The sequence below is a fragment of the Sinohyriopsis cumingii genome, chromosome 4 (genome assembly GCF_028554795.1).
Source record: "Sinohyriopsis cumingii isolate HCF-2022 chromosome 4, ASM2855479v2, whole genome shotgun sequence".
Lineage (NCBI taxonomy): Eukaryota > Metazoa > Mollusca > Bivalvia > Unionida > Unionidae > Sinohyriopsis > Sinohyriopsis cumingii.
This window is the reverse complement of record NC_142964.1, coordinates 82,824,360-82,849,585: the sequence shown is the minus strand read 5'-3', so window position 1 is coordinate 82,849,585 and position 25,226 is coordinate 82,824,360. Positions and strand designations below refer to the sequence as shown.

Below are 25,226 nucleotides of genomic sequence, written 5' to 3'. Positions count from 1 at the left end.
TTTTGTGGTGTTTGGTAGTTCAGTAAATTCAGCTCCTTTAATGGTATTCATGAGTAAGCCGGGTTAGGGGTTAATTTATTAGACAAGCTATCGTGTTGCTCATCAGCTTTCTAGTATGTAGTTGCCCACTCCTGACCAGAACCTTATGTATATGCAATATTTATTTGAGTTTATATTATTTGGAATATTTGTACTCTAATGCATTCACTGGTCGGTGTCCGGTGTTTTTGTTTTCTATTATGGGTACACAGAAGTCTTTGTAAAAGTTGATAAGTGCAGGCCATGCGATTGGACACTTCCCAGTTTCCAAACAGTTTCACTCCTGACCCTCAGTTTCGAATTGCTATTCCCATTCATGTTGGTGTTTTTTGGCAGAGTGCCCTTGCAGATGTGCTTAGAAGCCATAGATCAAGGTCAAATGTGAAAGCAGAGTTTGAAATTACTTACTATGTCTCTTCTTTAATATGATAGACAGGGTCCAGTGTCAAAACAAGCTATAGGAGTAAACTGAGGTACTTGTTGCTCTTGATGTCACTCTGTGTGTTTTCTGCTCTTTAGGCTATTGTTTTTTTTTCAGTAGCTTTGCATCAGCCATCTATGGTGTGGGAATACAATTTGGGTGAACAACCAGTGTTAGAAGCTGATAGATCTCACTTTTCAAGTTGGAATACTAGAGAGCGTATATTTGTGAAAGTTAATATAAAATAAAGTTAAATAATTTGTGTCTGGAAGAAAACTCATAATTAAAGTTACTTGAAAATATGTCATTTTCAGTTCTGGATTTGCTGTTGCTTTTTAGTGTAAACATGAAGTACAATAAGGTAGAATAAAAATTAAATCATTAAAATTCTGTAAACATTATAAAATTAAACAGTGGTAGCACTTTCAAAATCTATCTATCATACATATATTCATACATACTGGGGGCCCCCGAGTGGCCAAGTGGTCTAAAGTGCTCACCGTTACGGATCACTGCCATCTCACCTCTGTCTGTGTTGGTTCAAGTCTCGGGCTGAGCTAATGTGGGTATGTGAGAAAGCATGCCGGTAGCTTCTCATGGGTTAGTGGTTCTTTCCCGGGTTTTCCTCCACCATTAATACTGGCTGCCATGTATAGCCTATCTTGTGCTGAAAAATGGCGTTAAACCCCATTACAACAACAACATACATACTGGCAGGCTGAAAGGTGGACAAAAAAAAAATTGGTCTTGTCTTTCTAATATTGATATTTGAAAGAAAAATATGAATTTCATCAGATGATTTGACATGTTAATATAGTATTATCTGAAGAACACCCCCATTCTGCCAGAAATGCAAGGTCTCTCAAAACAGTTTCTTCTGTATTATATTAACAATAGTCAAATAATCAGATGAAATTTTTATTTGTCTTTCATTACATGTTATAATACTATAATCAACCAATCTGCTTTGAGAATTTGGTCTCTAAAAACTGGTGATGTTGTAGCAGTGGTCCTTCATGACAGATTTCACTGAATAGAATCATTATGTATAAAATTAAAATTGTTTGAAAACCACCATTTCATCTTATGTAACAAAAAATCTGCCCAAAAACATTTTAACATTATCTCATTAATATTGTTGACTGGAACAGTTGGGCACATGTCTTTTATCCAAGATCATAAGATTTAGCAGTCCAGATAGCACTTCATAAAGGATGATTTGTAAAACAGTTTGGGTTTTCATTGCAGGTTTTATTAGGCCAGTCAGCATGTATCAAATCCAATTACTCCAGTATGCCAAACAAACAGATGGAATCTCCCATCCTACACCATAATTTTCAGATTGGTGGACAGTTAGTACAGGTACATAATTGTGATATTGCTTATTGTTGCATCTTTCATTTTTGTTTAAAATGTTATTTTTACAATACTTGAACAGTTTTTATCTTAGCACTTACAGGGATATTGTGATTCATTCTTGCAGACATATATAGGGCTGTAAGTATGAAATGTCCTTAAATTCCTTTACTCTTAATGACAGACACATGAAAAAAATCTTGCGTAAATGATAGACCTTTGGCTGTAGGCTGTATCAAGACTGAACTATATGTCTCACATGTCATGTGGTATGTGAGCCAAGGGTTAACTCAGAGGTGGGCAAACTTTCCAGTGCAAGTGCTGCATACACAAATTTACACCTTGTCGTGGGCCGCATAGTTCATTAAGTAAAATAATTAATATTTGAAATAGCAAAAACAAAAGGTTTTTCTAAATAACATCTAATTAATTTTCAGTTGTTAATATGTTGTTAATATTTGAAAACTTAAACTTCAAAAGAATCACATTTATTTGATAAACAGAGTCAGTGCGAATGCTGACTTGTTCCTTGGCCGCATGAAAACCCGTGGGCCATAGTTTGCCCACCCCTGGGTTAACCCATTTCATATAGGATATGATTCCATGCTTTACCTTTTCATTTGGAATTAGATATCAGTTGTATGTTCACTACATTCAGTCTACCTTTCAACAGATTTGTGCATTTAACTATAATAAACCCTTGTTTTAGGTATAAATAAGGTAGAAGGTACACAAGTGCTATGTCATGGAGTCTTCATGAGTTTAAAATGACCAAAAACCTGTGAATATTTGATTCAAAATGAAGTTCTACCATGCAGAGATCAAAATGGTGGACATTGCCCAAGAGGCTGCCAGTAGCTTCCCGTGGGTCAGTAGTTCATTCCAGGAATCTCCCAAGGTTTTCCTCTACCATTTATAGTGGCCACTATGTATAGCATATTGTGTGTGCTGAAAATGGTGTTAAATCCTACAACAGCAATGAAAGAGGCATGTGATGGTAGTGACATGGATGCAGATTTTGACAATTGTATTTAGATATAATTTGAGATTAATCATTTATTTAAATTATTCAGTGGAATTATGAAGTGCTCATTCTCTGTTTGGACTAAAACACTATTTTGGGATTACTGTGAATTCATCAAAATACATTCTGGATTATATCATTGTGATACATCATGACTATTGATAAATAGAACCAAACTAATGCAGGACATTCAAGCTATCTTAACAACTTGCTTACCTCCTACCACAGAACAACTTGATAACTGCCTGCGTTCATTGCTTGACAAACATTCACCAGCTACCAAGTGCAGAGTATCAATTCAGAAATGTTCTCCATGGTATAACAGTGTTAGGGGCCAGCTTCGCACTGCAAAAAGAGACTGGCTGAGAGGCTTTGGCTTTCCACCAGACTCGCTATTCATAAGCAAATCTATGAAGCCGCTAAGAAGAATGTCACAGATATAGTCCATGCAGTGAAATCAGCCCACTACACTACTAAGATTATGGAAAGTTCCAGCTGCAAAGAACTCTTTGAGATTACTAACAAGCTAATGTCAAGGAACAAATCTACACCACTTCCAACTACCTTCTCTCCAGTCGACCTTCCGGACATGTTTGCAGATTTCTTCCATGACAAAGTACAAACCATCAGAGATAAACTTGACACCACAATTTCAATTGACTCGTCGTCACCACACAGTTGGGATACAGAATTTGAACAGCAACCATTAGCAGCATTTGAATCTGTCTCTATGGATTTCATACGTACAATCGTGATAGAGTGCACCAAAGTCATGTGCACTTGATCCAATTCCAACATCACTGCTGCTTAAGTGCTTAGATCCAGTAATGCCTTCACTAACTGATGTTATTAACACCTCTCTCTCATCTGGGGAATTCCCATCATTTTTCAAAACTGCCATTGTACAGCCTCTGCTGAAGAAACCAACACTAGACCATAATGATTTAAAGAACTACCACCCAGTTTCTAATCTCCCATTAATATAAAAAATCTTAGAAAAGGTTGTTCTATCCCAGCTTGTATCTCATCTGAATTCAAAGAGTCTTTTTAGCAATGTACAATCTGCATATCGCCCTTGCCACAGTACTGAAACTACTCTTCTAAAAGTAGTTAATGACATTCTCTCTGCATTGGATAGCGGAACGATTACAGTCCTCACCCTCCTTGATTTGTCTGCAGCATTTGACACAATAGACCATGATATATTAATTCACCGTCTCCAGCATGTATTTGGCATTCATGATACAGTCTTACTGTGGTTCAAGTCCTACTTGGTCAGCAGGACACAAATTGTATCTGTAAATGGAATACACTCCAGCCCAGTTGATCTATGTTGTGGTGTTCACAGGGGTCTGTTCTTGGACCTGTTCTCTTCATTCTGTACACTCAGTCGCTCTCAAGTGTCATAGATCATCATCCAGTGTCTCACCAATTGTATGCTGATGACACCCAAATATACAAATCTAGCCACCCAGCTTAAGTTGATGCTACCATCCAAGGTGTAGAGAGGTGCATTTCTGATGTGAAATCATGGGTGACATGTAACAAGCTGCAGATGAATGATGATAAAACTGAGGCCATTCTGATCACAATACAGAGACTTTCTCATTTACATCCTTTACCTCAAACAATAAATATCAGCAACACCAACATTAAATTCACACAGTCAGTACGAAACCTAGGTGTTACTCTGGACAGTACTCTCACATTGCACCAACATGACATGAACATATGCAAGGCTGCATATCTTGAGCTGAGATGCATCAGCTCCATTCGCAAATATCTTTCAGTTGATGCCACTAAAACACTTGTGTGTTCATTAGTACTTTCAAGACTGGACTATTGTAACTCAGTTCTGTCTGGTTCATCTCAATATCTGCTCCAGAAACTTCAAAAAGTTCAAAACACAGCTGCTCGGATCATACTTAGAGTACCCCGATCAGAGCACACCTCCCCGCTGCTGTATACCGTACACTGGCTATCCATTCGATCCAGAATCAAACACAAAATTTGTTCTCTGTGCTACGTTTCACTGTTGGACTCTAGTCCAACATACCTATCCGACCTCACCCATGTGTACACACCAGCAAGATACTTATGCTCCTCTTCTGACAATCGTATACTCATTATTCCCACTATGAAAACAAAGTCATATGGACAGCGTTCTTTTGCATACCAGGGCCCAGCAACGTGGAATGAATTGCCCACTGAACTTAGACATAAAGACACAGTGATCACATTCAAGAGGGCTCTCAAAACTCACTTATTTCGACTGCAAGAACAAACTTAAAGACCTAATAATGTTTCCTACCTTAAATATTCTCAGCATGTTTTTTTAATGTTTTCTAATTTCATGGTGTTTGTTTTTGTAATCATATCATTATATGTTTTTTATCTTATAGGTGTTGTCTAATGTTGTAAAGCGCTTAGAGCTTCTAAAGATTAGGCGCTATACAAAGTCCTTATTATTATTATTATTATCATCCTATTCAAGACTATAGTTACATCAGCACCTTAAAAATTGGAATTCGTTTGGAACATTCTATATTTATGGACTTGGGATAGAACTTTTAGGATTAGTTGGGATTTATTTCACAATACTATAAGTTCCTTTTCAAATTTTCACTTTATGTTCTAGGGATATAGATTTTACAAAACCTGTTGATTTTGCTTCTTTCTGTTACTTATTTTAAGATCATAAAATTGTAACATCAGTTATCTGGACACAGACTAAGTACACTTAAATTTTTACTTGTTACCATGTACATATATCTATAATTGAAATTAATTTGCTGGTCATGATTCTGCAGTTAGAATTGGTTTTATGAAAATCTAAATTTTCTTTCTAAAGTACAAGTGTGCGTATTTAGGAGAGAGGGTGGGAGAGAATGACATAGAGAGAGAGCAACTTAAATAAGATTGTCACAAAGTTAGCGCTGTAATGACAATATATAATTTGTCACAAAGAAATCCTAAACTACTTTAGCATGGCTAAAGACTAATAACGGTATATAAGATTCCGTCTGTAATCAAAGCCTACATAATTAACTCTTGATCAGGAAACAGTGCTTTCTTGACAGGTGATAAAAGATGACAACTACCGGAAAAAGTATGAATAGAATCCAATACAGCTGAATTTACATAAGTCAGTGCCATTCAACACTGTTCACTAGACCACACAAAATCACCATTAATCACATGTATGTTTTCATTACATCATGCATAGAATGAGTTTGTGTGAAGTATTTAAATAAAGTATCTTAATAATAACTTTTATTGTTTTTACTTTTTTGCTGGAAAAAATCAGATATGTACAAAACTTTAACTCTTACTTAAAACATGTAACTATTAAACCCTTTTCAATCCAGATAATTGTATTTCCTTTCACTGTTCTTTAACCAAATTTCCATCATCTGGATGACCAGTCTTCAGGAAAAAATCTGTTTTCCAAAAGGTTCCATTTTCGCTAGCCAAGGTTTTTCGATAACTCTATCTACACCTTGGAATATTGAGTAGATATTTCTGTGCTTCGGGTCTGTGAATTTCATTCAAGCCACCACATCCAGTCAAGATTAAGTTTTCCAATACCGGTTGATGTTTGCACAAATACCTTTCACCCAAATAGACCTGTAGTGGCTTCCATCTGGTACATAGTCATACTTTCAATGTTAAACTTACAAAGTAATTTTTTTACGTCAGTTGCCACCACTGTTTTCAGCCAATGTACAATGCATCACACTAGTAGTTAGTTGGAATTGCATACTAAGGGAGGCAACACATGAAATCCAATAGATGTTGCTAGGACAAAACACTGATATAGCTTTTCAATCCACCAAGGTGTAGAAAGGGTTAATTGAACCTTGGCTAGCGAAGATGAAAAGGTTCTAGATAATTGATATTTTACTGTATACATTTACTGAGTATGGACGACAAAATTTGTGGATGCTGCTGACATTGACGTCAAGGTCCATTCTTACCTCTAACAATGTATCCCCTAGGGGTGCAAGATTGATAGATAATCCCCTCAGTGTGAAAACTGGGTGTCAGATTAAAAAATTTGGGCGTCTCTGATGTCCAAATGAAGATAAAGGGGAACACTGTCTAAGGATGTAGCCTCATGGTTCTAACTTCAAAATTATCCAGCTCTTGACGCTATAACCATGTATATATGCACTTGGTGGGCATAAAAATGTTTGTCTTATACCTGCAAATGCTACCTGTCATGGATCCATTTTAACTCGTCACTACTTAACCCCTAGATCAGAGCATGAAACCCTAGAGATCCCTGCCCAATAACAATATATTTGCTGGGCATGAAAAAACATAAGCACATAGTCATCTGACACTGGTTTCTGAGGAAGTCCTTACGCTCAGTGACTTACCCAGAAGTATCAGATTTTGGGATGGAAGTGAAAACAGAAGGATTGGGATGTGTTTTAAAAGCAGAATTCTGTTGAACAGTTTGTATTTTGGGTGGCATAAATAATTGCTATAGATTGTCTTTAAGGGGGTTGGAATAAAAATGTATACTTTGGGTGGCGTGTGTATCTTCTTGAGATGGTTTTTAAGGGACTAGAAATAAAAACATGGTGTTTGGGTGGCATATATAATTGCTAGAGATGAATTTAAGGGGTAGAAATAAAAAAGTTGTTTTGGGTGGCATTTATAATTGTTAGAGATTAAGGGGGTAGGAAACTTTAGAAGCAGTAGGATTACTAACTTGTATTTACCACCACTTACCTTTAGATCAGCTGGAACAAATGGTTGCTATCCATGCTACAGTTGGCTTTCTTGGTGATGCTGCAGTTGCTTCAGATAGTAAATGGTACTAGACTCAAGGGAATACTTTGAACCAGAAGGCAAACCCTCAATGTTATTGAGTTAGCTGGCATGCATTTTAATGTCATAAACCACCAATATATAAATTATAAAGGAGAGAATTATCAAAAGAAAATTTTGGTAATCTGCTTATTCAGTTGCAGTATGTGAATACAGCATGTTGTATATAATATTTCATCTCAAACCAGGGGCCCCGGGTGGCCGAGTGGACTAAAGCGCTCACCGGTGCAGGTCACTACCATCTCACCTCTGTCTGCGTGGGTTAGAGTCTTAGGCTCGGCTGATGTGGGTACGTGAGAAAGCCTGCCAGTAGCTTCTCATGGGCCGGTGGTTCTTCCTGGGGTTTTCCAGGGTTCTTTCTCCACCACTTATACTGGCTGCCATGTATAGCGTATCTTGCGCTGAAAAATTGCGTTAAACCCTACAACAACAACATCTCAAACCATTTGGAAATAACTACATGATACCTCAGGCCCAATGCCATCCCCAATTCTAGATCAGATCGGACCTCTCCAATATTTTATGTTAGTTGCCATAGGGCTTATAAAACTAAAGAGTGAAAGAAACACTACTATATTGATCTCTTTGACTACTATATTGATCTCTTTATTTTCCTGAAAAACTCCTTCAGGGAAACTTAGCACATTTATTCTGAACTTCCCAAAAAGACATAGGTGAATTATTAATGTTCAGTTGAGGCTATGTTTACCAAGTGAAGCATCAAAGACATGAATAGTCAACACTGCTATTTCTGTTCTTTATATATCATTGTGTTGTGTATATCTATATTTTTTTAGCTTTTGGTACATGACTTGATCTATATTTTGTGTAAGTTTGTTTGTGTCTGTCTATTGTAGTGATCATCAATAATCAAGATATTCGATAGCTAATTTTTGTGCATGGGTATAAATTTTATTTTAAGATATTAATTGTGCCTGTAGATTGCACAGGATCTATAAACAGATGTTTATGATCAATAATAATAATATTAATAATAAACCTGTTTACTATTTTGGGGTTGTTTCCCATTGGATAGGTGGGTCAGGTGGTTTCTTAGAAGAATTACGTTATTTTCCATTGGATGGGTCTTGGGATATTTGCAAAATGTCATGTAACGAGTAGTGGAAAAATGTTTTAGGACTTAATGCCTGTATATAAGTAGTTAAAGTACAATTTATTTTTCATTCTTATTTCCTATGTTTTGTTGTAACATCTTTTAGTGCAATGTTTAGATAATTTGAGAGGAGACATTTGTTTGGATTATTCATTGGAATTACATAATACACATTCTGGGACTATTGTGAATTTGTTCACAGGAGTTCTGGACAGTACCATTTTGATACATCAGGACTTTTGGATTTAAGTGGAACATTTTTAGGATTATTTTGGATTCAGTTCATATTATAATAAGTTTTTGTTAAATTTTCATTTTACAACTTTGATAATTAAATTATTTATGTTTTACAATTTCTTTTTGATTTGCTTCTGTTTTAACTTAGCTTAATACCATATACTGTAGTCATAACAATTGGTGAACTATAATTATGCTGTCTTGTCCTTGATGAATAAAAATGATCAATTTGTGTTAAATTCCAGAAAGCTGACTAGTTCAGAAGTGGTTCAGTCCATTGATCAACAACCATATGATTTTCAAAAAATTAAACTTAATAAGAGGATTAATAACTTCTTAAAGTCAAAGTGTTTACACCCAGTTTTTTTGGTGTGCATTATTTGAATCTCTTAAATTTGCAAGCCATAATTTCCAATTTTATGTGGCATGGTTATTTTCTGTAATTGCTATGAATACGTTGTCATGTGACCTTAATTGTGAAACTAAAAAATTTCTTTTGAAAGATGAAAATAGGAGTTTAAGAAAATGAACAGAAATATTGCTTTAAATGAAATGGAATTAAAATTTGAGGGAACAGTGTTACACATATTCTTGCTGAAGTGTAGCATAGAAAACTATTTTGGCACTGAGTACTGATTTGACACCAGAACCTGAACTTGAAAATGCATCAGTTACACACAATTGTTTTCGATGCATGCAGTAGTTCATCAACTATTTTCATACTGCTTGTAATCCATACATGTGGCAATGAAGGCTGGTAAGGTCAAAATAGATTACGAGACTTTCTAAAATTGGTTCAGGAGTTTTGACCTTAAAAAGGGAAGGATTTTCATCAACCTGATTTTTAGCATGCAAATAGAGAAAAATTACAGCTATTGAACAAATTAACATTTTTTAAATATTAAAATTTGCACATGATCTCATCAAATTGGTCCTTTCACATTAACTTGTTGCCTTTTATAATCTCCTTCCATATACCTCAAGTGGTTTTAGCATTTCTTTGGAGATCATTGCAGGGATTATCAGGGTTCTCAATAGATTTCTAAACTGAAGAGTCAGTTGACCCTTGACCCCCATAATCTCAAGAGTCAATTATTTTGGACAGTCATGAGCCCATAGCTGTCATTCTTCATTATTGGAGGGGCCCTGAGTGGTCTAAAGCGCTCTCCGTTACAGATCACCTCTGTCTGCGTGGGTTCGAGTCTCGGATTCAGCTAATGCGGGTATGTGGGAAAGCTTGCCAATAGCTTCTCGTGGGTTGGTGGTTCTTTCCGGGGTTTTCCTGGGTTCTTCCTCCACCATTAATACTGGACGCCATGTATAGCCTATTGTGTGCTGAAAAATGGCGTTAAACCCTACAACAACAACAACAACAACATCATTATTGGTGGAAACAAATGATGTTTAAGATTTCTCGTCTCATGCTGAATAATGAGAAATACTTGTACAGTAGTTTGTAAGAAATATACAATCTCATTTTTGTACAAGTGTTTATCTTTCTAGCTATATGTTACTGTGTGTATATGTTGTATATGAAACACAGGATTATTTTATACTTTATTATATTTTCAATGTTAGAACATACTCTATTATCAACTGCTCAAATCATTTTTCGTGCAAAAATGTACCCATACAACTATGAAGGTGATATATTATTCAGATATCGCGGATGTACATCACAGAATTGACAGTTCAATTTTCCACTGTCCTTAAATTTTCTAACAAATTTCGGAGATTGACTCTTCTTCTTATCAGAGATGACATTGTCTTTCTGTTAGAGTCTCAGGATTAGAAAATTCATCACTGGCAGGTCGTTTCCGATACAGAATCAAAAGAAAATATACTTCTTTATGCCACTGTGATTTTAAACAATTGCTGATATTTTATCATAAATGAATCTAGTGAAGTCATAAATGACTCAGAACTTTTAAACATCCCACTAAACGAAGCAAATTGCCAATAAAACAATTAACTTGGTCCACTTCTATTGACAACCGGCTTCACAAGCCACCATAATGATATGCTCCACTTCTGACCAGTTGATTATAATTTGATGTCCAAACATACCAGTGCTAATATTTGATCAAAAGCAGTCCATTCATGTGATGATTGTTTCCTCTTCCTTTATCATAAACTTCAAACGTAATCTCAAAACAATCCAACCTAATTCAGTTGAATCTAAGCCTGACTTCAGTGAACTGTTAGCTCCGCCCAATTCATGTATATCTTCCATTGGTGCAGTATTATTGGCTGCCAAGGTCTAAACTATTGTCAAGTAAATATCAGTCAGTGCCTTCTACAGTAAATTTGTTATAGACAGCTACTCTTAGTAAGAAACTAAGCTGGAAGCGAATCAAGGGTAAGTAAGATTGATATTCCAGCCCAAATCTACATGCGTCAAAAAGACGTACAAGTAAACGTTTCCGCACATAAAAAATGGGTTATTGTTAAATTTCATGCATCAAAATCCGAGGGTACGTGTCTGTTGAAAACCCTAAATATATTGGTGTCAGTCCTCATCATTGATGATATTAAAACTTGGGAGATGATCAGTTACTGGATCCAGGTTTCCCCTGGAGTCAGTCTGAATTTTCCACAGAATAGAAATGTCCTTTCATTGTCTGCATTGGAATGTGGCAATGTTACTACAACGCTGCTGATCCCACCAAGAATTTTAAATTGTTTCCTGCTTGTGGGTAGATTCAGATTGTTAAATGCCTGGCAGAAATGCTACAGATTGGTACTGTCTCAGAAACCTTTGAAATTCACATTTCCATCAATTATTGAATTTCATGATATTTCTGTTGCTTAGATTTTGGTGTTTTGGCATTATAATATGATGCATAACAACTTTAATTACCGAAGCACAACAATTCTGATCACTCATAATCCATCTTGACAAACTTCAAACAATGAAGCCAACTGTCGATGCCAATAAAATGAAACGGATGCAGGCAGTATTGCTGTAAATATACTACACTGGAATCAAAGTGTGAAAATATGAAATCAGATACATATGTCCTCTATTCTGAATGAAACGATTTTTCCTAGGTGATAATGAACAGTTTAGAATGGATTGCTGTTGTGAGCTAACTCTGGTTTGGTGCTTTACCGTACATCAACAGTAGGTTTTTTAGTGTTTAGGGGGCAATAGGAGTAAAGTGCCTTGCCCAAGGACACACCATAGTAGCTGACCCATGCAGGTCTGATGGTAGGATTTGAACCCATACCCTTTCCATCGTGAGTAACATGGTAACCACTGCGCCATAGTTGTACAATGTTTGTTCAGTTTTTGCATTTAGTTCAGATTGTTTTGTACACTATAAACACTAGAATCATGAAACTTGTTGATGGGATGCATCTTGATGAATAATACTCCCTTGTAACAAAAATAGGTCAGTGTGACCTATATGTAAGGTTTCACTGACTTTGGTTGCATTTTTTTAAAGATGTTATGCTTTTTTCATGCTTGAATGATGTAAGTGATTGTGTGCTTTGTTGTTGTTGTCATTTTTCAGCACAAGATTGGCTATACATGGCGGCCAGTATAAAGGGTGGAGGAAGAACCTGGGAAAACCCCTGAAAGAACCACTGACCCATGAGAAGCTTCTGGCAAGCTTTCTCACATACCCACATTAGCCAAACCTGAGACTTGGACCCATGCAGACAGGGGTGAGATGGCTATGATCCGGTAACAGTGAGTGCTTTAGACCACTCAGCCACTCGGGGACCCCAGTTGTATGCTTTGATTACTACAGCTGTATCACAGAAGTATGTCATTGTGATCACATATTTCATTCTTTATTGACTTTGATTAAATTTTGTATTTTAAGTTTATTTGTTAAACTGTTTGTTGTAGAATCTTCAGACTCGAGATTGTATGCATAAGCACAAAGCCCTTGTCGCAAAAGAATGTTGCATTTTAATAGCAGTAATATGTTGAATTGCCATGTCATTTCCTAGCATTAGTCCTCAGTTCAAGGTGAATATTGCCTCCTCTGAACATGATCAGTCTCATACCTTTGTCAACTTCATTTATTCAGACTATCATCCTTCATTTCCTTGGAATTAATGTGTTTCAAGGTTCTCTATCTTTTTCATCATCCAAGCAGTCTTTTGAGATAGGTATTAATCATGTATTTTTTGGTATTATAATTGATATTTTCACTGAAGACCTTTACTTGTGAGAGTTTTGGTCATGCATGTCCTTTCCCCACAAATTGAAGATTTTAGTACCCCGATTGTTAAGTTTTATTTCTTTTCTGTCCCCTCTAAGCAACCATCATTAGGGTACCTACCTGATTCATGTTCCTGTCAGTGTTTTAAAAAAAATCTCCTTCAGCCAATAATTTGTCTCAAGGTATACGTATATACAGTCATTAATAGGGTTTCATGGGACTTGCACCCCACCTGGTTGATGTACACTTTGTTTAGCATGGCCGTATGTCTTGTTTGTTGCCTTTGGTCTTTCAGAGTGTGCAAACAGTTATCTTGCCAGTAGGGGCAATAGGAAAGCACCTGCTTCCTCATCTTTATCACGCGAAGACTCTCCCCCCCCCCATTCCCAGGAGGGATCTAGGTCACTTCATAATGTTGGGAAGGTTCATGGCTTTTTCTGGAGTACAGAAATCACCAGCTCCACAAAGGAGAGATCACTAACACTTCACAGGAAGTTGTCAGCTCCTGTGATGGTTGGATAGGGTACCATCAGACCCAGTTTAAAACTCAATTTAAAATTCTCTTCCTTGTCTTTCGCAAAGAGGAGGGGTGAGGGTGAGCAGGGGAGGAAGTCTGTTGAGGGAGAATGTTGGTCCTGTTAAGTTGAAGCCTTTTCTGCCTAATCTGCCAATTCCTTATGTCACAGTAGGTACTAGACTGAACCCTTTTCAGTGGCTTGGACAGACCGCATGAATGATGTGTCCTTTCCACAAGAAAGGAAGGTTATTGACATTTTCTGGGGCCCTCCATTTGGTTTAAACCTGTCTCAATTGAGGTTTCTGAGTCAAGGGGTATACAGTCTTGTAAGGATGTGTACAGTAGAGAAATTGAGAAACAGTTCATGATTTTCCTGGTTAAAAAGGGGGAAAGTTTCAACTCACTATTTATCTTTCCAATGAAAAAGTTTCTTCTGCCCCATTCAAAGATGGCTTTAGGTTAGATGAATGGGGATTTATTAATAGATCTCACATAGATCTACAGGATACCTATCTTCATATGAATATCTTTACAGTCTAGAGAAAATACTGCGGTTTTGTCTGGGTAGAGAACATAATTTACTAAGAAGTTTATTTTATACAAGTATTAAACTAAATGAATTTCAATTATGTTTCAGTGCCGACAGATGTCTAGTGGTGAGAGAAATTTCTTGAAACAGTTTATTGAGAATTTAAAGACAGAATGGGCCAAGAACAAAGAAATGAAGGTGAACGATTTGTTGCTATCTCTTGTCTGTCAGTCTTTTCATTTAAAGATACAAGTATTTAAACCCAGGCAAAAGTATCAGGAATTTTTAGAACAAAAACATACTTAGAAATGAAAAGAATTTTGGAGTATACTTGCCTGGAGGATGTTCATTTTTTGCCAAATCTATAGAATTTGAAGGTTCACATTTTTAAATATTCAACCCCAGAAAACGTCAGGGCTCTGTAATTTTTAGAACAAAACGTGCTTAGAATTGAGAACATTCTAGGAGTATGCTTGCTTAAAGAAATTTTGTTTTGTTGTCGTATAACTTGAGAGTTCACATTTTCTGCTGGTGGCTAGTTGAACTATTGGCTTTTTCGAGTTGTGTATGCCTTTTGCCTCATACTTCATTGTTAAGTTTTACCTATTTTAGAGACATTTCTTGGTGTTATGGCAGTGTATATACCACAGAGTCATCCCAGGTAAATGTGGATGGCCATACATAGAGATTCTGACATACAGTGGATCACTGGTTTCTTGCGAAAATTAAAGAGAGTGGTGCAACTTTTGAAACCCTATTGGGGACAAATAGTGCAAATTAACTGAAGTTTTGTTTTACCCAATGTACGCATTTCTTATGTTATAATTTGGAAAAGGTTAAAATAACTGATTTTCATGTAAAGTTTGTGACCTTTTATTCTGATTTCAGTTGATTAGATAGATGTGTTTGAAATCCTTCACTTGTATTATCAAGATATGGTGTGGTTTATGTAGAAACTCTCGAGATGTTCTGACTTAGAAGAGTACAGCATCTTAATATATTCACCTGCCATGAAGAAAATATATAGACTGTGAAAAGTCAGTAGCAGTCAAGAGTCATGTCCCAGTTCCCAATGTAAAGTGATTAAAGAAAGTGGACCACACAGTGATGTTGCTCATAGGTACCATATGTGGTGATGCAGACTTGTGTCAGCATATCTGTACTTGATACAAGAACTGTTGCCTGAAAAAGTGTCCACTCCACCCCACATACCCACACCATGGATAAATATGACTCACCCTTTCCACGTGCTCTTTGCTGAGAGACCTTTCCCTCATAAGAAAATTGTTAGGATCATCTTTGCATATATATCTAATTTGTGGTCAATGAGAGGTCCATGAAGGACTAAAAGGCCTTAACACCAAGTAATAGCAACATTTTACTTAATCACTTCCAACTCTTTTATACAGTGTGCTTGTTCTGTATCCTACTGTAAAGAACAGGCAGTTGCAAATGTGCAAATTATAATAAATTTGAAAACTCAGGTTCATTGGGAGCTAAGTAGCTAATAAGCCTCTGAGTAGATTAATTTCATCTTTCTGTTAGCTATTGATAAAGCAAATACATTTTAATTTTGTCATCATTAATGTTTAAAAAAATAATATTTATGTAATTTTATTTCCACATTTCTCTTTACAAGGAAAGTCTGAAGAAATTCCGAGAAGAGCGAGACAGGTTAGAAAAGTCAGAATCCCTACAAAAAGTTCGAGAAAAATTTGTGAGTTTTTGAAAATTTGGTAATATTTAACAAATTCGTTTTGTGTTTGCTTCAAGTGTAAACTATATAAAGTCAATTCAGTTCATATCAGCTGAGCAAAAATCAATATCTCAGATTGTTGTGTAATGTGTCGTATTAACAGATAATGTTATGAAAATATTATGGTAACAAATAATGCTATTTCTATTTCAAGTCTAATAATTTGGATTGATATTGGCAATGCATTTTCAGTTATTTATGTAGTCAAGGTGACAGTAAACAAGTTAATTATAGAGAATTCTTTAAATTAAATAAATCAATGATTTTGTACACCTTTATGGGAACCAAGTTCACCTCACATTAATGCTTGCTGAGAGTCGAACCACAAACAACTTTGATCCTGACCTGCCAGTGCATAATAAATCAGCAGACCAGTCTGTTTGTTCCACTTATTACTCCTACCAAACTTGCATAGACCTAGATATGTGAGTACATTACATGTTGGAGGATCATAATCTATACAGTTTGCATTTGGACTTGTCACAGGCAAATCTGTATGATATATATATACATATATATATATATATATATATATATATATATATATATATATATATATATATATATATATATATATATGTGTCTGGCAGTAGTAGTTTCCTGAATTGAAGATTATCAACTAAAAGCCACTCTATCATGCGGCTTTGCATTTTGCTGGGTTGCAAATTCAGCATTTGCAAAAAAACAACAAAATAAAATGCGTTTCAAGACAATTCTAGACATAAAGAATTTCTTGTTAATGATTAATGGAAAGCTGAAACAGGAAATAAATAAATTCATAATTTAAAGTTTTGACAAAAGTCTACTCTGCTGAGTGGCTATACTGGAAATGAAATGTTATTAAGGTAGGTTAGTATAGCTAGAGGTTATTATATGCTATACTGGCAGATTAGATAGTATGTCAGCATTGTCCTAAGTATGTATCAATAATTAGTCTTATTAGAACTTTAAGTTAATCTCAAATATCAAGATAGTAATGGTGATGCGGATGAATATGCTGTATAGAAATGAAATTTGGCATATTACAGATATATATATATATATATATATATATATATATATATATATATATATATATATATATATATATATATATATATATATATATATATATACATACATACATACATACACACATGTGATCATTTTGGACATCACAGTGCACATTAGTACAGAGAACAATCACTTATGACAAAATATTTGTTTGTGCTATAAACTTGTTCCTCATACAAATGGATAAATGAAAGTTGACAGAATAAGGAATCAGATAATTGGTGTATTTATGATTTTTTCAATTATTACAGGACAGGATTAGTGCTGAAGGGGCTGAAACATCGACTATAGTAAGGAAAAAAATGGAGGAACTTGGGAAAAAAGTATATGAGGTAGTATTCTATTTTATTAAAAAAATTAAAATTAAAAAATTTAAAATTAAATTTGAGCTTTCCTGGTTTGTAGAACTTTTATATTTTGTTCAAATTTTGCTAGATGAAACATTCCTTCACTGTTTTTTTTTTTTTTAGAGAAATTACCAGAGATGTTACATTTTAACCACGATGACAGAGTTTAACTGGTACATTGAAAAGTAGTTTTAAGGAACAAATTTACTGAGTAGGACTTAATGGAAACAATGAAGTGGCTTCATTGAAATTGTTTAAGCCAATTCGCCGAAATCTTCATTGAAATAAATTGTGTATCCCATACATACACAGGTTTCCAAAACTGGCAGTTTAATAACAGCAATACATTACCTATTGGTGCTGTGTTGCATTGCTTACCTATCTGCGATGGAAAATTGTACCCTTGTTCATGTATAATTTTTTCTCCCATTAGATGGAAAGTTCCAAAAATTCCAGAACTTGAAAGAACACAGACCCAGTTATTCCCTGATATTAATGACCAATGCACAGTTGCAGTGGCATACCAAAAAATTCTGGCTTCCACCCCTCCACCTCTGTAGAACTTCATTCTGGGGCCTCTGTTGAAAAAAAAAAAGTTTCATGACGATTTTAAAACCCTGCTAGTCCCCCCTCCACCCTGGACATTTGTGAGAGTGACTTTCATGATTGCTATGCCTCTTTTTTCATAGATGCCATTTTTGATCAGTTCATAATGCTGTACAGAAAATATTGCTTTTTCTCTTGTCAAAGACATGTTCTGTCATTTTATTAAAGTATTTCCGTATAGCATGAGTCATTGTGGTCGGGTTGTTAGTATCTATCCTACTGTTGACCTTGAACTCAATAGCAGACCTGGCTCCCCTTGGAAGATTACGCTTGTACCATCATGCTTTATTTCTCAAAAGACCCAGCCATTGGTCTTTGTCCCACCCATCTGTGAATCATTGAATGATGCTTCTTTCGAGAACCTTTTCCTTCAACCTGTTTTTAAGCTTTCCTAAGTGTCTGCAAGATGAAGGAGGTATCTTCACTCCTGGTTTATAGAGAAAGGTTGTATACATTTCATTGGCAGTTATGAACCTGTTTCTCTCCTTCGTCAACCAGGTTTTTAAGCTGGACACCAGCTTCCTTCAATACATCTGATCCACTTCATATCAGAAATCCTTAGTCTCAGGTTGTTGTTGTTGTTGTCGTGGTTTTTAATGCCATTTTTCAGCACATGATAGGCTATGTATGGCAGCCACTATTAATGGTGGAGGAAAACCCCTGGAAAGAACCACCGACCCAAGAGAAGCAACTGGCAAGTTTTCTCACATACCCACATTGGCTGAATCCCAGACTCAAACCCACGCAGACAGAGGTGAGATGGCAGTGATCCGTAACGGAGAGCACTTTAGACCACTCGGCCACTCTGGGCCCCTTAGTCTCAGGTGTTCGGTGCTAGAGATGATCAGGATTAGATCTGTGTTGGGATTTGAACTGAGACATGGAAATCCCAGTCAAAAGGATTATATTATTTGTCTCCCCATATGGCTGTGCATGTGAACACCATGACTGAGATAACCATACTGAGATTGGAAACGTAAGGTTTGCAAAACAGGTATATTTCTGTTGTGAGTGAGGAAAAGTCATATTCCTAGTTCGTGTTTTACAGGTCCAATTGGCCCACTCTAAAGGGAGAAGACGTATTGTCCTCACTATCAAGAGAGCCTATCAGATCTTTGCAAAGTGTGACCTTTCTGTAATGAAAATGAAAACCCTTGATATAAGGGCTACTGTTACTTTATGGGCCTGTCAGTTATTTGTCATTGGAGGATGTTTTGGGAGTCATCTTTTGGTAGTCACTTTCTACATTGTCCTACTTTTTCCTTTGGTCTTTGGCATACCAGTATGAAGGCATGTCTTCTTTGAGCACAATAGTTGCAGTGCAAAATGTTAACCATGCTGATGGGCAACTTGCAGTAGTGAAAAATCCTACTGAAAAAATCAGGAGAATCTTGATTTTTGGACGTTACTCCTGATTTTAAAGAAAAAATCCCAATTTTTCAACTCAAGAAAAAAATAAATCATATTTAAAAAAAAACAAAACATCATTTTCCATTTCCCTGTTTCTGTTTATGGTTTTTCTGTGTTTGGTATGTTTCTTAATACTTTACCATATCCGGCTTGATTTCTGGTTTTCATCTGCCAATACGAAGAGACTGTCTCACAGTGGTTCTCTTGATCCGACCCCATCAGTAAACCACATCAACATAATGGATAAGTTTCTGAGCAAGAAGTGAAGAAAAGGAAGTAACTGATGAGTTTCACCAGCCAAGAAAAAGAAAGGGGACCAAAAATATAGGAGTGATTGGGAGAAGGAGTTTGCTTTCATTTGTCCATCATGCATTCTGCCAATGTTGCTCACAGCATCTCTCAGTTCAATGTGGTGGTCTAGATGACATTAATAAGCACAGTGCAAGCATTGCAGATGTGTCTAAACAATCTTTAGTATCATTTAAGGACCTGGCCTTTTTCTCCAGCCGAACTTATGATCTGCATAGAGAGTTTCAGCTTTACCAAATGTACAGTTTAGACTCAGAATTGAATGTGGTAAGAGCAGTGGGTTGCTCTCAGGAGAAAAAAGGATGGATCTGGCCAACTGTTGTTTCCAACCCTTGGGAGAGTAATGCTATCAATACATTCAATATCACACAGCAACAGCAATGCTGAGAAAGCATTTTCAATGGTCAGAAAAAAACAGAACTAGCCAAAGAGCCAGCCTGTCATCATCAGCCCTGGAAGCTATTCTTGTTAGCAATTTGGCACCCAAGGACAAATAAATGATGAATTTTTGCAGAAATGCAAATCTGCAACATACAGTGAAGTGAAATAACAAAAGTAGACATCTTTATCATGATATATACACCTTACTCTTGTACCTCCTGATTTTTAATTGTGATTTTCCTGATTTTGATTTTTTTCATGTTGGCAAGGTGAGATCAATATTTATACCAGTTTTTGAGGCCATCAGTCTCTCATTGCACTGGCAAATCAGCAACACAAAAAACAGTGGGTAATATCATCCTAATATTAAGATGTAGTTTGAAGCTGATGGGAGGGGTTGTGATTATTTTTTAATAATGTACGTGAAGGTTAGATGCTCACTGATTCCCAGTTCTCTTAATGCTAATGTGATGGGTGAATTTTTGGAAGAGAAAGTCATTCTTTTGTTAATTATGTTTCTTTAAGAATGCTTTTCTGATCACGTTATTATTACATTTTCCGTACCTATCAATGGAATGAGAGCATCCTTGTTGTTTTACTTAAGCTTAAACTTGCATCCAGTATACAGGTAACTAACCAGTGGTGGAAATGGGAAGTAATATAGAGTTTCTTCCCTTTGTTATGTAGTGGAGTTTTTTGTTGTTGTAAATTTAATGTAATCCTGTATTCTCAGAGAAACAACTTACTTCAAAATTGACCTTCTGAAATAAACTAAGTTCCTTAAAAACCTTCAGTACATGTGTGGTACAGTTACATTAGAATAAAAAAAGCAAGATTATCAGAGTTGATGTATGGATTATTGCAAAAAAAACGTTAATGTCTCTTTATTGTTATGTTAGAGTCAGCATAATTTGGTTAATTGTAGAACTATGAATGCTGTTAACCAATACAGGCAAAATGTCTAGTAAATAAATATGTATTCCCATAAATATTGATAAAGGCAGAACTGAAAAACTTAGGACATCTTGCATCTTCACCCCATGAAAAATAAAAGTCAGCCTTATTCTTTAGTGTAGTGGAGCAGTAACAATTGTCAATAACAAATACAATTTAGCATGTTGATTATAAACCAATATAATAAATTTTATTTAATTGAAAAATCTGTCCTTAATGTAGATTAGTGACTGAAACAGGTAGGGGACGTCCTGATGCTTACATCTACAATAAATGAATAATTTCAGACTTGTTTCTTAGAATAAAATATAACCTCTTTCGAAAGTGAGATAATACAGTCATGTGTTTATAATAATATTTATTGTTTATATTCCCTAAACAAATTACAGATTTGTCTCAGCCAATCGAAACATTGTTTTGTTAATATTGTGAAAAGAAAATTGTATTAGAATTGAGCAAGCATTTCTCCACAAACTGTTTTATGGATTTTATAGCCATGATGCTCTCTGTCAGTAAACTCTGCCAAGATGTGCTGGGATGGTAAACTCTGCCACTGTGCACTGTCATTAAACTCTGCCACCCCAGGCACAGTTCAACCACGAGTGATGGTATGCCCTTCAAAGGTTCCAGTTTTTCTTTCTCAAAAGAAGTGTTATATGTACCATCTAACGGATATGAGAATATTTTGTATAATAAGATTAAAATATATTACGAATTTCTCTCTGATATTTTACAATAATAACTTAAAAATTCAGATAACAATGGTCTAAATTTAGCAAAGTCTATTTTCACAGGACAATGTTACAGTAAATTTTAATATTTACAAGCAAAAAGGTCTTTTTGGATGCTTAAAATGTTTATTGTGCACTCTTTGATATGATGGAAGTGCCATCCATTCATAGTGATTGCATCACACGTATGTGCTGTCAGAACTTTACATATCCATCTGTCCATGCCCATGATGTGTCACTATTAGGTTTTTACATTTTCTTTTGGAACGGTATCCCCCAAAATTTATTTTTCAGACTCTGGATGAAGCCCAGAAGTCCGAAATTGCAAAGAAGGGACGAGAGTTTACAGAGGAACTGAGTAAATCAGCAGGGAGAGTAACCGAGACCTTATATAAGCAGGGAGAAAGCATAGGAAAAAGTGCTTCCTTCAAGACGTTTTCAGAGGTAATGTACATTCAGCTTGAATCAACATTATTGAGGCCTTTCATTGTGACTTGGTTTGAACATTGGCTGTAGACATGCTTTGTACCTCTTTAGTTTTTGTTTAGAATGGAGTCTATTTGTGGGAGCACATTGACAGAGCCAGATGTATTTTATTTTAATAAGCTTGCCCAACGTTTACATTAACTTGCCTACAAGGAATATAAAACCTTAAAACATAATTATAGCTTCCTGTGTATTGATGCCATATTTAAGTTTGGGACTACCTTTAAGTAAATTTTTCAAGGTTTTGGTTTAAAGTTACCAACTTAATGATTTCAGCCTAAAATGTTAAAAGGAGTGCAGTTGTGTGCATGCAGTTTTATGAACAAGAATACATGAATAAATGGTTGAATGTTTATGAACCCTAATTTGGTCCTTTTGTTGTTGTGGGTTATTGCTAATCCATTAACTATTTACTAATTCTTACTTTTGTTTATGTTCATTAGACAATAGGTGTTGGGACCAGATTTGCATAAAAATCTTGAGGGTACCTGTTTTATCAACTGTAGGATTTTTTATCTTGAATGATCAGATATTATAACAGTTGCCGACATTTTACATATAGGGTTAGATGACAGACATCTCTCAGCATAACCTCCAGTTCAAACCCTTGATATGGGTGGTGGTGTCAATAAACTTCATATCATAGCTGGTGAGTTTCCCAAGGTCCCACAATGTGGTATGATCACCTTTCTTTTTGCAGCATGTATCATTGACAACTTGTCATAATAGGTGCACAAAAAATAGTTGTCTTTATTGTTTGCTGTCTTGTGCTTTATATCCCAACAATTTGTCAAGTCCACTAAGTCATCATGATGCATGGTTTTATCACTCAGATGATGTGACAAGCTTCTCATTGAATATTTAAGTTATTGAATCAAAAGGATGAAAATAACATTTAATTTTGTTATCAACAGCTGAACATTTTAAATGGAAGCAGTCATGTTAGAAATAATGTATGTGTAGGGACAGTTGTTACAGTTTTATTATATCTGTTCTGTATAAATGTATTTTTTATTACATAAGAAAATGTATTAATTAAAACAATAATTTGTTGTTTTTTGTTTTTTTTCAAATCAACTAGAATCAATTTACTGCAGTAATTTGAGGAACTTCCTGTGGATATTTATAATTGAGATGATGTAACAGGCAAATACTAAGTAAATAATCAAATTATAGGCAGAGCCCATTGAAAGTACAAAATACCCTTCGACTCATGCTCCTTTAGATCCCCTTTGCTTGGAAAGCAGGAAACAACTGTGCATGACATCAAGCAAAAACATATTTTTTGTAGTATATTAGGTGGGTATTCAAAATAAATGTATCCAGTCACATGTAGATGCCCATAGCAACCTTTTATTTTATAAATGACAATTTCCAAGATAATGTGTCTATCCCTGTTTTCCTTATGCCTTAATTAAATAAATTTTAAATTGTTTTTAGGGTGTGAGAGCTGTCAAGGAAGAAATAGATGAAAGCACTCTGTCAAGAGGAAAATTATACAAAGCACCAGGTATACAGGAATAGAGAAAATTCTTTCATGTACTTGAAAAATGACTTCAGAGCTTTCATTCTTAACATCTTAACATTGCATAGTACACTAAAACTTCAAAAGAAATGGTGCCAGAATTTTTTTGTTCTAACATAATATACTCACTTCTAAGGCAGGTCTCTAACATAATATACTCACTTCTAAGGCAGGTCCAGCTGCAAAGAACATGGACCCTGATCTGCTATTGCACTGGTAAATGAGGATTTATGTCAGTGGTTGCCAATCTATTTTACATAATGTGCCACTTTTTTTCTGGATCAATTACAAAATGAATGAGTGTGTGCCACCAGTAAGATAGTAACACAGTTAAAATCGCGATTTTTTGTCTGCCCTTCACGTGCCACAAAACCTCTTGATGTTCCACCTTGTGGCACACGTGCTGTAGGTTACCAACCCCTGATTTATGTTGTTTGTTCTACAGATTACTCCTAAGAAACTGCATAGATCCATATCTGCTGGTACATTATTGGACAGAAGATTTGGGTCTGTGAAGTTTGCAATTGGACCTGACTTGTAAGCAAGCATATCTGGTGGTCTAGTATAAGTAATTCAGTTACTTCGAAGATAACTACCATATTTTATCATACAGTCAGTTCAGACAGAACATGTACTTGCATAATGGGTTTTACATACAGCCGATTCAAATGGAATGTGTACTTACATAATGGGTTTTGCATACAGTCGATTCAAACAGAACATGTACTTGCATAATGGGTTGTATGTACCATCGATTCAAATAGAACATGTATGGTACTTGCATAATGGGTTTTACGTACAGTTGATTCAAATGGAACATGTACGGTACTTGCATAATGGGTTTTACATACAGTTGATTCAGATGGAACATGTACTTGTATAATGGGTTTTACATACAGTCGATTCAAATGGAACCTGTACTTGCATAATGGATTTTACACACAGTCAATTCAAATGGAACATGTGCTTGCATAATGGATTTTACATAGTCGATTCAAATGTACATGTACTTGCATAATGGGTTTTACATACAGTTGATTCAAATGGAACATTTAGTTGCATAATGGGTTTTACATACAGTCGATTCAAATGGAACATGTACTTGCATAATGGGTTTTACATAGTCGATTCAAATGGAACATGTGCTTGCATAATGGATTTTACATACAGTCGATTCAAATGGAACATGTACTTGCATAATGGGTTTTACATATAGTCGATTCAAATGGAACATGTACTTGCATAATGGATTTTACATACAGTTGATTCAAATGGAACATGTACTTGCATAATGGATTTTACATACAGTTGATTCAAATGGAACATGTACTTGCATAATGGATTTTACATACAGTTGATTCAAATGGAACATGTACTTGCATAATGGATTTTACATACAGTCGATTCAAATGGA

At 35.5% G+C, this 25,226-nt stretch overlaps 1 protein-coding gene across 1 annotated transcript in view; it reads left to right on the top strand.

The window, feature by feature from the left end:
• Window positions 1-25,226, top strand: part of LOC149801550 (mitochondrial import inner membrane translocase subunit TIM44-like) — a 76,920-nt gene that overhangs the window by 6,000 nt on the left and 45,694 nt on the right. Inside the window, exons 2-7 of the mRNA XM_089955752.1 lie at window positions 1,709-1,822; window positions 14,363-14,452; window positions 15,894-15,971; window positions 17,315-17,395; window positions 22,096-22,245; window positions 23,728-23,797. Of these exons, the coding sequence (XP_089811878.1) occupies window positions 1,709-1,822; window positions 14,363-14,452; window positions 15,894-15,971; window positions 17,315-17,395; window positions 22,096-22,245; window positions 23,728-23,797 (583 nt within the window). The remainder of the gene's footprint in view (window positions 1-1,708; window positions 1,823-14,362; window positions 14,453-15,893; window positions 15,972-17,314; window positions 17,396-22,095; window positions 22,246-23,727; window positions 23,798-25,226) is intronic.